This window comes from Nicotiana sylvestris, chromosome 7 (genome assembly GCF_000393655.2).
Source record: "Nicotiana sylvestris chromosome 7, ASM39365v2, whole genome shotgun sequence".
In the NCBI taxonomy this organism is placed as follows: domain Eukaryota; kingdom Viridiplantae; phylum Streptophyta; class Magnoliopsida; order Solanales; family Solanaceae; genus Nicotiana; species Nicotiana sylvestris.
This window is the reverse complement of record NC_091063.1, coordinates 130926329-130939534: the sequence shown is the minus strand read 5'-3', so window position 1 is coordinate 130939534 and position 13206 is coordinate 130926329. Positions and strand designations below refer to the sequence as shown.

The window sequence follows — 13206 nt, the reverse complement described above, 5'->3', positions numbered from 1 at the left end:
AATAAATTTCTTGGAAACCATAATATGCTTCAGAATAATTTAAATCCTTCAATAATTTCCATTATATGCATATTAAGTTTTTCATATATTGCCAGATTAAAACCTGAAATGCCAGGATATTTACAAATCTTCTTGTGACACAAGTCGTCTTTATGTCTATCGACTTGTCTTTCTTCACACAAGAACACATTTATACCTCCACTGGCTTTATACTTTCAGGTGTTTGGACTATCCGTCCAACTTCACATTTTTCAGGTGAAATCAATCTTGATTGCGTATTTTATTTTATTTTATTTTGGCCAATCATTTATCTATCCAAATTTCATGACAGATTTGAGCTCAAGATCCTCATCAATATTAATAATATTGAGCGCAACATTATATTAACAATATCGTCAATGATCACTTTACGTCGGTTCCATTATTACCTAATAAATACATAACTTATTGAGATCTCTTTATCTCATTATTTTCAGGTACCTGAGCATCTCCCATGAGGTCTTGTGAAGTGTTATGTCGTGTGCTCTTCTAGGGCACTTGCCTCCTTATTATGACCATTTTGAATATTTGTCCCTCTCCTTCTTCAAGGAGTTTTATCTTTGGAACCGATTGGTCTGTTACGCTTCATGTGTGCCATAGACTCTGTCCCTCATGGACTTTATTCTATTTGGAGCATTAGCAACTGAAATATGACATTTAGGTTTAGGTCAGCAAATGCGTCTAGCAATAATTTATAAATGAATTATGAATTGAACTTCAAGTTCATATTTTCTTGTACGAGGATCTATATGTATTCATAATAATTCATTTCATGTATCACTTTCTCAGCCGCCCATTTTCTCCCCCTAATGTTGGGATCACTAACATATTTCCCAAGCTTCTTTGGGAACTCATCTCTGTGCATTTTGGTGGCATAATTAAATCATATAGCACATCCATATTTCTATATAGAAATTATTTGGTTCCTGACCCTGAACTGATTGTTATAGGGAAAAATTTTTATAACTTGGCTAGATGCGTACAAGTGCTGTTGTATATTAAATAATACATCTCATACAAAATTTCATTTTTGGGAATTTTGTTCTCATAACCAATGATTTATCTATAATTGGAGGCATACAATTTCTGCTAAACCAACTTGGATTTAAACCAGTATCATCAAGATAAATCATCATAATTTATATTCTGGAACTGTACTCTAATAATTTGAGCAAGCAATCTTGCAAAAGCCATACTTCAAGTTGATAACAAATGCACATGTGACCATAGAATAGATGCATCTATTAAAATCATATAGTAGTAAACGGTCCACATGGCAGGTGACTGAGCTCATATATTTATCACCTTTTATTCGTTCCAGTTGTACCTTATGCATCATTTATATAAAATACTTGAAAATGGTAAGTCAGTAGCAAGCATCAAGTAGATCATGGATACTCGAAAATACCTTTTCTAGTAGTCTTACTAATCATTGTTTGCTTTTAAATGATACGACCATAAATTATGAAGTATACTTTCTCAGTAGTTGATTTGTTTTCCAAATTTCAAGGAAGTAATTAATCAACCTAGATAAAGATGTGAAGTATTTCTTGTTTTCTTCAAGATGATTTATGCTTCTAATAAGTATGACATTTTTTTTATTCTCCATTGTTTTTGGGTACTATATGCAAGTGCAAAAATCCAAAAGGAAAAAATATTCATCCAAGTAAAAGAAAATGTTAAAAGCGGTAGGGCAGATTTAAGATAGTTAACACACAAATATGAATAAGACAACTTATATAACATATCCTTGGTTACCATGACATGCCTCATATCAACAATTAATTGCTACTAAGATTTTCACATATAGAACTTCAAAAATTTTATTCCATTCATGTGATATAAAAAATGTAATATTAATATGTGCTTATGCAATACAGGTATGATATGAAGTTGTGTGCATACGAGATATTAGAGGAATGACAAGCATAAGATAATTATACCTTCTTATGTTTCATTACTTACCATATGTAGTTTCTCTTTACTTTCAACCAGGAAATGATATGTATGGCTTCCGATTGCAATCTTTCCGGATGTAGGACAATTTTGTAGATATATATAGAATTGGTTAGAGACTCGTGCTGATAACGCGTTATAAAATAAAAGTAATTTAGTAAAACATGAACATGAAATAAAAGCAATTTAGTAAAGCATGAACAAGAAATAGAGATAGAGAGAAGGAAGAGATTTTCTTCTTCAATTGTGTGTATTTTCCTATCTATTACAAGGACTTTATATAGGCATGAAAAGTGAAGAAAATATGTCATGGAATATGTCATTGAACATAGAAAATATGTCATTGAATATGTCATTAAGAATTTGACATGAAGGTCATGGAGGAAGAGTAGACATCCACCATAATATGATATTTATCAGAACAAATATAAGTTTTTTTAAATTGCTTTGCTTTATACATATAATGTTATATCGAAAAGGGTCAAATTGCTTATGTGCTATACCTCTAGGGAAACTTTTGCTCTCCGTTAATAGTTGGGCATCTTTTTATCCATATGTTATAAAGTGGCACACATTTATTTTCAAATCCAACTAACGAAATTTTAAGAATATGAAAAATTCAAAAATTCTTATGAATTAGGGCAAAAAATGTTCTCTTTTTCATAAAACAATAAAAGAAGAAGGGTATTGCATAGAAAAGTAGAGAGAGAGAGTTCTTATTAATTTGGGATGGATTAAAATAGAATAGAACCCCTTTATTTTGTTGGGGAAAAGTAACAAACTCTAAAAACTCTCTAAAAGATTGACATTAACCATGAATAAAATATTATTTATAACACTCCCCCTTTGAATGTTTATTCAATAGATAATATGCCTTGTTAAAACCTTAACTAAAATAAAACTCAACGAAAAAAGATTTAGTAAAGAAAAAAGAGTACACATGTTTAATAATACGCATTTTGATTGCCTCGTTAAAAACTTTGCAAGGAAAACCTAGTGGGGTAAAAACTTGTTAGGGAAAAAGATTACAATGCGTATTAACTCCCCATGATACGACAACCAATTCACCTCTTTGAGCCTTCACATTCTAATCTTGTCCGCCATCTTCAAAAGATCGTTGGTAGAGATTTGATAAATAAACCAACCATAGTAACTTGAATGAATATGTTGCACCTTGAAATTATCATTCTTGATAGATATGCAATGTCTTCATATAATATCGTGGAATGACATTTCAATATCTCCATAGAGGTAAAAAATTTTGCTATCACATTATCATGCTAATAGTTATAGCAAGATACATATGTGCATAAATTGTACTTAGGATATGGTACTTCAGGACCAAGAATTGTATATTCTTTAAGCGATTTAAATCCTTCAAAGATTGTTATATAAGCAATATAATTAGACTTTAGATGCATATCAATTTTTCATGTGATGCTATATGATAAGTGGGGATTTTGACTACTTATTAGCACATTTTAGCTTTTGTTTTAGTCTAAAAGCATTTAATTGTGTTTCCGAAAACTGATAAAATGTGCTTAATTGTAGGAATATTGGAAAGTGAACTCCGAGATGAAATTTGACTCAAGAAGGAGTAATATGAACTCAAGGACACAAAAGGCACAGAAGCTCAGAAGTGTGGACCACAGAATATCATTTGCGGCCGCAGAGTATGAAGGAAAGGCCAACAGAAAAAATTGCAATGTGCGGTCCGCACATGAATTGTGCGACCGCAGAAGCTGGGTCAGGAGCAAAGTTCAGAGAGTCTGCATTTTAAGACCATCAAAAGCGCGGACCGCACAATTATTGTGCGGCTATAGAGAAGAGCTATGCAACCACAATTACAATTATGCAGACCGTAGAAGAGCAAGGTGCGGCCGTAGTTATAAATCTGCGGACCGCAGAAAGCGTGCAGTGCAGCTGAAGTCTAGAGTTATATAACCGCGAATTTCCAATCCTGTCAAGCTGAAATAAAGTACGGACTGCACATGGAATTGTGCGGCCGCAACACCTCTGAAAGGGCATTTTTGTCCGAACTTTCCAGCCATGTATAAATAGACGAGTTTCACATTTTAGGTTAACTTTTGACATTAGCAGTTACAGTAGCTGTTTCTCTTTACTTCTTTTAGTATTTTTTTTTAATTTTTATTTTTTATTATCTTTTAGAAAAAGGTCCAAAATATCCTTAAACTATGGTATATAGCTCACTTATGTCCTCCGTTAGTAAACTGGGCCAAAAAAATTCCTCCCCGTTAGCACAATGGGCCACTAATGCCTTTCAACCTAACGACTCCTTCCATCAGCATTTTGTATCCTACATGGCATCCACATAATTCATGACATGGCATCAACATAAGTTGTTCAACATAAAGCTCTGAATCCAATTAAGCGGATTCCAAACAAAAACGGGAAGGCAGAAGGTCCAAACTCATTTCCAAACAAAAACCTAAGTTCTTCCATGTCCATTCTTCCATGGAGATTTGAGAGGTGAGGGGATGATACGATAGAGCAAGGTTTAACAACTCAAATTGAAGATCAAATTTCTACATTTCTGCTCAGATTTCCACATTTCTGCTCAATGTCTTATTTATCTGTGAATGCGCATGAAATTCAATATGCAAGAAGGTGTCATTGCAGATTGATTGCGCTATATTTAACAGCTTGGTCAGATGCCAATGCTGGGAGAAGGTTCTACAAATGTCCAAGATCCAAGGTTAGTTTTGAATTTATTTTATTTTTGGTCGATTTATGGGATTCATCTTCTTTTGTCGAGTTAGGTCGTTCTTGATTTTTATTGTTTATGTACAAAATTAGAACTGCTGTAAATCCTAATAATGGTGTAGGTTAGTTCTTGCAGGTATTTTGAATGGATTGACGAAGAGCTCCCTCGTCGAGCGATGATGGTGATCAAAGATTTAAAAACTAAACTTGATGCTGCTAAGGTTGATAGGAACAATTTGAGGAATAAAGTTTACCTCATGGAACAAGCTACGATGGTTGAAAAGGGCTCTAAGAACTTGTTTGATGAAATGGAAGATGTTATGACAGTTGAAAGGCACACCTTGAAGATGAAACTTGACAAAATGGAGTAATTTCAACTTGTGGAAGCTGGAAAAGCTAGTAAGTTAGAGATCAAAGTGAAGAAGATGAGAAATATCATTTTGGTTTCATGGGCTTTATTATTTGCTTTGGTTGTCGTAGGGATGATGAAGGGAATGTATGTTATTTTAATGTATTGTTATAGTATTTTGGTTTAATTATAGGGGTGATGAAGTTAAACTATGCATGTTTAGTAGGTTGTAGTATGATGAAGTTAATCTATGTATGTTTAATCTATGTGTGATGAAGTTATTCTAGTTCTGTTCTTCTTGTTGTTAAAAGGACTGTGAGTACCACTTCTATTTTTCTTTGCCAGATCATGAGCTCCTTATAAGTTAAAAGGACTGTGAGTATATATTCTCCAAATTATCTTAATTGTCAAACGGAAGTTCACAGACATGTAGGCATCACTTAGAACAACTGAAATGGAGTCACTACTGATATGTCTCAAAACACTGACATTTATTAAGGTTCAATCATGAGCAAAGAGTTGGTAGATATGTCTCAAAGCACTGACATTCCAGTATTAAGTCAAATGCACAGGAAGGAATTCAAAATGAGATCAGATCATCTTTTGGTGGTGGTTGTTTCTTTGTGTCATGTCCTGACTCAGATGTGTCATGTCCTGACTCATATAGAAGAGAAGGTGCAATTGTTGTTGTTTACTGCTGAATGCTTGTAATACTATCCAGATTTACAAAAAAACACTGTCCAAACTGTCCAGATTTGCAAAAAAAAATTGTTGTAAACTGTACAAGTGCATTTATAGACTACACATCCTGCTCCAAGCAATAGCTGCAGATATTCAAACCATTTATACTTGGCAATTTGCATTGTAGTATAACAGACCACCGAATTTTAGCATACAAACATACAATTGTAGTTAATTGATGCTAACTCTTTAAAATTAGAGACTCAACATATACACATCAACCATATGCAGTAGACTGGCCAAATATCAATAGCACTGCCCAGCAAATTATCAGCACTCTATTGCCCAGCAAACTACCAGCACTGCTACCAACAAAACAAATACTGTCGAAACAGCTGCAACAAAACAACACTACTATGCAACTAAACTCACACAACACTGTCCAGCAAAATATCAAAACAAATAACACTGATGTAATATTAATTTACTGCTGCTAAACCAAACAACACTGCATCAAAATTTTAGTTTACTGATGCTACAAAACAACACTGTCCAGCCATCAAAACATGTTTACAAAACAACTATTAAACCAAACAGCACTGCTGTAATATTACAGTACCAACCAAAACATCAAAACAAAAGGGTTCTGTGAGTTTCCAGATTTGCAACTACATACAATAACCAACATTCCTATATTTGTGAGTTCTCATTGAGTTTCCTACACTTCAACTTCCCGGCTTTCTTTTGTCTTGCCACTTCCAATTGATTTCCAGTCACGGCTTCTTTGCCTTTCCAAGTGATCTTAGTAGGTGAGTAAGGAAGATAAGTGGGATAACTGACACCAGTATGATCTCCTCTGAAAGAGATGACGCTTGTCCCTACTGAGGCCAATTGTTGTTGCCTCATCAGTAGTCGTGTTTGATCTTTAGAAATAATCTTAGGCATTAAAGTAGTGTCACTTTCATGCTTACTACCATCACCAAAGGATTGTGCTTGCTGTATTGGTACTCTTGGTGTAGGCATGAACACAAATTCACTTTCACGTTCACCTTCTTGTGTTGGTTGAGTTAGTTGAGGGGCTGAACAACTAACATCCTCAACATTTCCTTCACCACCAACCTATTCAAAAGAAAAATTTTCTATTAAGTTAAGAATAACTGCAATAATATAAGAATAATGATAAGTTAAGAAGAAAGTACCTTGCATGTCCTTGAATTGCGGTCCAATTCACCACAAATGTTGCATGTCATTCTAGTTCCCCTTCTTGTTGCAGCCCAATCTCCTTGTTTCTTGTTAGCCTCATCTTTCTCCCTATTTCTTTTGAATTTTGGCCTTCCAACAGTTTTGGCAAGTTGAGGAGGGTCCATAGCATATCCTAGTAATACTTTCCAGAACTTTTCACCTCTAACAGGTATCAACTTGGCCCTATATGTAATCAGGTAAGCTTCCTTACTGTGCCACCAACTAATTTCAGTCATTAGATCCTCTTTCTCGTATTTTAGTGCCATGATGGTATGAGGGCATGGGATGTCAGTCAACTGCCAGGATCTACATGTGCATTTTTTCTCCACTAGGTTCACTGTATGTCTATCACTACCCTCAGAAACCTCATAACCAGTTTCACCATTGAAATGAACAGTACATAAGTTGACTACCTTCAAATAAGCAACATACAACTTCATGCAGTTAGGACTAAACTCTCATTCCCATGTTCTAGCTTCTTCTTCCTTCTCTCGTAACCTGTTCATGACCTTGATTCTAATATCCTCAAGCATCTTCAGGATAGGCTTGCCTCTTGCTTCTAAGATCCAAGAGTTGAAGGACTCTATAAAATTATTGTCCACCGTCTGATTTTTGCACAATGTATCAAAGTAGGACCTAAACCAATTATGTGGTGGATACCTAAGCAACTCATTGGCAGCATCAATAGACAATTCACCAAGATTCTTTAGTTGATCTTTAAAGTCCTCCTCATAAGTGCTCCAAGCAGACCATCATAGGTATTTCTTCATCTCTCCTGAAATTCTGATCCTCTTACTCCAGTTGGCTTCAATATGCCTCACACAAAACCTTTGATTTGAGAGAGGGAGGACAATTCTTACTGCTTCCAAGAGACCTGCACATGTAAATTTAAATAGAATTAACTATATAATAACTTAAAAATAACTATAATAGCCAGTTAAACAAAATCATAAGTTGTACCTTTTGCATATCAGACATAAAGGTAATACTGGTTCCATCTTTCAGATTCAATGAGTGCTTCAGCAGCTCTAGAAACTATGTCCATGTCAAGGTGTTTTCCTTATCAACTACAGCCCAAGCCAAGGGATAGAAATGATTCTGAAAATCTTGTGCAACAACCACCAATAATTGCCCCTTGCAATGACCCTTTAGGAAAGTCTTGTCTAGTCCAATGAATGGTCTCAACCCTTGTTTGAACCCCAACTTCATTGCATTGAAGCATATGTACATTCTAAGAAATCTTTTTTTACCTTCAGCCATGGCATCTTTTGATAAATTGATAACCACATCACTACTGGGATTGCTCTCCCTAATCTCATTTTCATATGCTTCTAATTTGTTATAGTCATCTAAAAAGCTTCCTTGCAATTGCTGAAGTGTCATACTCTTGGCCCTTTTCAATGTGGAGTTATGTACATTCAATGAAAATTGATTTTTCAAATCTAGTTTCATATCCATTATCTTGTACTTGGGGTTATTTTGCACCTTACTCCTGAAATATTCGGCTATAGTTTTTGTTTTGGCTATAGGATTCTCAAATGCATCTTCATAGTTGTGTTTTGTCTTCAATGTTTTTATCTTAAAGCCAGGACCCTTCTTATCTTCAGAGATGAGGCATACAAAAGGGCATCCTACTACACATATGTACCTTACTCTTATTTTATCACTTTTTCTAAGCTTCAAAGGTTTGGAATTTGCAATAGCATAGAAGTTCATGACTTTTTTTGCCTCTTCCAAGTCCTTAAATGTCATAGACTTATCAAGATCTTTGTAGTGACTAAGCTTATCATTAACTTCTTTACCCTTTTGCATCCTAAGTGACTCTAATTCTTCAAAATCATATTCACTAGCATCTGAACCATAATCTAAACTTTTATCACTATCTGATTCACAATCAGTACCTAATTCACACTGATATTGACCTGAAATTGGCTCTTCGTGGTCCCCCATATTGAATTATCTATAATATAGACACAGAAGAAAACATAGAGGGACCACATGAATAATTTAACAACTTTGACAATAAAATATTGAACATACAATAAATTACTGCATATAATATAGTGAAAACAATAAAGCACACACTTTAAGAGATAAAACACACGTCTATACATGTTTTGTCAGTTTCAACAGTGGAAAGCAAGAGAAAAAAATAGTCTTTAAGAACAAATGCACATGGTTCTGTCGATTTCAACAACCCAATCCTACCATACTATAATAAAATATGTGAAAAGGACACTTGCAGCCCAAGACAATGTACGTCTAGGGAACAAATTGACACCACATAAGGAAACAACAAAGATACCAAACAAAAAGAGTACCAGACCCACATGCAAACACTATACACTAGAAGACATGTCAGAAATACCAAAACATGATAGAACCCTAGAAAATTACAAAAAAAAAGTGAAGTTCGACACAAAGACCCAATAAATAGAAGGGAAAATTACCTGAATATCTTCAGATGATCTTCAATTTGAGGTGTCAAACCTTGCTCTATCGTATCATCCCCTCACCTCTCAAATCTCCATGGAAGAATGGACATGGAAGAACTTAGGTTTTTGTTTGGAAATGGGTTTGGACCTTCTGCCTTCCCGTTTTTGTTTGGAATCCGCTTATTTGGATTCAAAACTTTATGTTGAACAACTTATGTGGATGCCATGTCATGGATTATGTGGATGCCATGTAGGATACAAAATGCTGATGGAAGGAGCCGTTAGGTTGAGGGGCATTAGTGGCCCATTATGCTAACGGGGAGGATTTTTTTGGCCCAGTTTACTAACGGAGGACATAAGTGAGCTATATACCATAGTTTAAGGATATTTTTGGACCTTTTCCGCTATCATTTGGCTTATTTTAACATATATTTTGTCATTTTAGTTTTGCAATATGAGTTTAATTATCATCTCTTCTTCTATTTCTTCAATTTCAAGCATGAGTAGCTAGATTTTTACTAGGATTATGACCCAATCCTAGTGTGTAAACCTTATGGGTGTTTGATTTAGTACTTGTTTATGGTTGGGTGTTTATTACTTAGCCTTGTTCATGCTTTAATTCGTGGAATTAATAGTTACAAATATTAGTTCATACTTATTTGACTTAGTCTCTACTTGAGAAAGAGAGACTTAGTCTAGGAAAACTTGGCTAACAAGAAATTGGGTCAATAGAGAGATTGATAATCCCAATTAAAGGGTTCAATCTAGAGATAGTAATAATTCGACTTGAGCTATTATCAATCGTTTTGTGCAAATACCCATTTGGACTTGAGAAAGTCTAATTGGACAAAATCACTCTCTGACCGAGAGGTATTGAGTGGGTAACCGAGTGTCGCTAGCTATAATACACCCCGACCAACAAAACAAGCACTAAAGTTTATATCCCATTAGGCAAATACCTCGCTGATGGTCATAGCCTTAGGGTTTTTACAAACCTTGGAAAAAAAACAAAAATAATTTCTTAGTTTCATTTCCTAACCTTGCAATCTTAGTTTAAATTGAACTTAGAAACAACCCAAATTTGTGGAAGTATAAATTGAGATAGTTCAAGCTCATACACTGCAATATATACTCCAATGTCCCATTCATAGCTCCCTGTGGAAAATCGACCCCGACTCCTGGTTGTGTATTACTATTGCATTGACCTTTTTCATAATCTTGAATAGAGGTGTGACATGGACGAGATCAATTTTTGGCGCTGTTGTCGAGGAAAGAGCTATTTGCCATTGTGTTTGCTATGGAGAAGTTTCGCCCGTACTTGATGGGTGCAAGAGTGATTGTCCATAAGGATCATGCGGCACTTCGTTATCTTATGAGAAAGAAAGATTCCAAAGTTCTGTTGATGATATGGGTGCTTTTGTTGCAAGAGTTTGATATTGACATCCAAGATCAGAAAGGAAGTGAAAACTAAGTGGCGGATCACTTGTCTCATTTGAAGGAGGAGGGGAGGCCGCATGATGGCCTTGAAATCAATGGCTCCTTCTCCGATGAGTAACTTTTGGCTATTTCAATGAAAGAGGTGCCATGGTTTGCAGATCTAGCAAATTTTCTTCTAAGTGGTATCATCCCGGATGAGTTTTCTTAAAATTAAAGGACGATGCTCAAACGGAATTGTCAAGACTATTATTTGGATGAACTGTTTCTTTTCTGAATTTGTAGGGATAGAGTGATTAGAAGATGTGCACCGGAGGAGGAACAATGTGATATTCTTGGGGCTTGTCATTATTCGCCATATGGAGGTTACCATGGTGGAGCAAGAACGGAGGCCAAAGTGTTAATTTGCGGTTTCTATTGGCCCACTCTTTACAAGAATTCAAGTAATCTAGTGAAACAATGTGATGAATATCAAAGGGCCAGTGGAATATCGAAGAAAAATGAAATGCCCCTCACCACCATTTTGGAGTTTGATGTGTGGGGTATTGACTTCATGGATCTTTTGTGAGTTCTTGTGGAAACACCTACATCTTGGTCGCGGTTGATATGTGTCCAAATGGGTTGAGGCCGATGCTCTACACAACAATAAAGCGAGAAGTGTTGTGGCATTCTTGAAGAAGAATATTTTCGCAAGGTTTGGCACTCTGCGGGCTATCATAAGCGATGGGGGGTCACATTTTTGCAATAAAGCCTTCGACACCTTAATCACCAAGTATGGTTTCACTCATAAAGTCATGACCCCCTATCATCCTCAATCAAGCGGTCAAGTAGAAGTCTCCAACTGGGAAATAAAGAGTATTTTATCCAAAACAATGAATGCTAACTAGACGGATTGGTCCAAGAAACTTGATGATGCTTTATGGGCTTATAGGACGGCTTACAAAACACTATCGGAATGTCTCCATATTGGTTAGTGTTCGAAAAAGATTGTCATATTCCGGTGGAACTTTAGCACAAAGCCACGTGGGCTATAAAGAAGTGGAATCTTGAGTGGGATGTCGCCGCTAACTTGAGTATGTCACATTTGAATGAGTTCTAGTACCATGCATACACAGGTTCTTCTTTATACAAAGAGAAAAATGAAATATCTTCATGATAAGCATATATGGAACAAAGAGTTCAAAGATGGTGATCTTGTATTGTTGTTCAATTCACGGTTGAGGACGTTTCCCGAAAAGTTAAAGTCTAAATGAAGTGGCCCGTTTGAAGTTATGAGTGTGACACCCTTTAGTGCATTGGACTTGATAAATAAAAATGATGAGATATTTCGAGTCAATGGTCACCGAGTGAAGCTTTATTTGGTAAAAGTTTGTGATGGCCACATTGTGGCGGTGATTCATTTTAAATGATGGTAATTTGGATTGTGTCGCGACGTTAAATCGGGCGCTTCTTGGGAGGCAACTCATATTTTTTTTCCTTTTCTTTTCTTCTTTTGTAGATAGGTGTTAATTTTGTGCTAACTAGATTTGAAGTGTGTTGCAGGGATGAGTTTGTTTTACAGGAACTATGCTCAGAAAATTGGCTAAGTATGGAAAGAAGTGTGGACCGCATGTTTATTGTGTGGAACACACAATTTGGATTGCTATAGCAAAAGGGAACTGCGGCTGCCCAATTGTTGTGTGGACCGCACAACTTGAAATGGGAAAATGCAAACTGTCTGAAGTTTCGTTTGTCAGAGAATTGGTCAAAGTGCGGCCATACATATTGTGCGGCCCGCATCAGAAATCTACGGCCGCATCACAAATTGTGCGAACCGCAGTTTCTCAAAGGTTTTTTGAGCCCCAAGTAACAGAGTGCAGACTGCAGAAGGAATTCTGCGGCCGCATTCGTCCCTTCTATTCCTCAAGGCAGACCCCTAGTATAGATAGGAAACCTAGGGTCACAGTACAAGCTTTTTCCCTTTTTAAGCTCTCAAAATTCTGAATATTGAAATTTCTTGTTAAAGTAGCTGCTTACAAGCATAACAATTGTTGATCACTCATCTTCTACATTCATTCATCTCTGGTATGCATCATCATCTTTATTAACTTCTTTAAATTTTTAGATTTTTAGTAGAATTATGAACCAATTGCCTATGAATCTATTTGAACAATGTTTTGGGGTGAATATATTGTGGGTAAACTCATAATTGCTTTCTGGGGTATAGGTAGTTTGATTATCATGTTTAATTTCTAATACCATGTCGAATTTGTGCAAAATATGAAAACCTTAGAAAGTTTGCCAAATTTTATTTTGAAATCTGCGACAGTACAAGAAATTGTGCAGTCTGCAGAAGTTGAGATTAGG

General features: G+C 35.7%; 2 protein-coding genes and 1 long non-coding RNA gene across 3 annotated transcripts; 1 reads left to right on the top strand and 2 right to left on the bottom strand.

Annotated features, from left to right (window-relative positions):
- Positions 1 to 345: 345 nt before the first annotated feature.
- LOC138872430 (uncharacterized) lies at positions 346 to 2245 on the bottom strand. The gene is made up of 2 exons (XR_011400790.1): positions 2005 to 2245; positions 346 to 682 (listed from the first exon to the last, which is right to left on the bottom strand). It is a non-coding gene; the product is annotated as an uncharacterized lncRNA (long non-coding RNA).
- A 5781-nt stretch (positions 2246 to 8026) lies between these two features.
- On the bottom strand, positions 8027 to 8941 carry LOC138873785 (uncharacterized). Its single transcript, XM_070152263.1, has one exon. The coding sequence runs from the start codon at positions 8939 to 8941 to the stop codon at positions 8027 to 8029; it is 915 nt and encodes a 304-aa protein (XP_070008364.1).
- Positions 8942 to 10723: 1782 nt separating this feature from the next.
- On the top strand, positions 10724 to 11428 carry LOC138873784 (uncharacterized). Its single transcript, XM_070152262.1, has 2 exons — positions 10724 to 10854; positions 11146 to 11428. The coding sequence occupies exons 1-2, from the start codon at positions 10724 to 10726 to the stop codon at positions 11426 to 11428; spliced, it is 414 nt and encodes a 137-aa protein (XP_070008363.1).
- The last annotated feature ends 1778 nt before the right edge of the window (positions 11429 to 13206 follow it).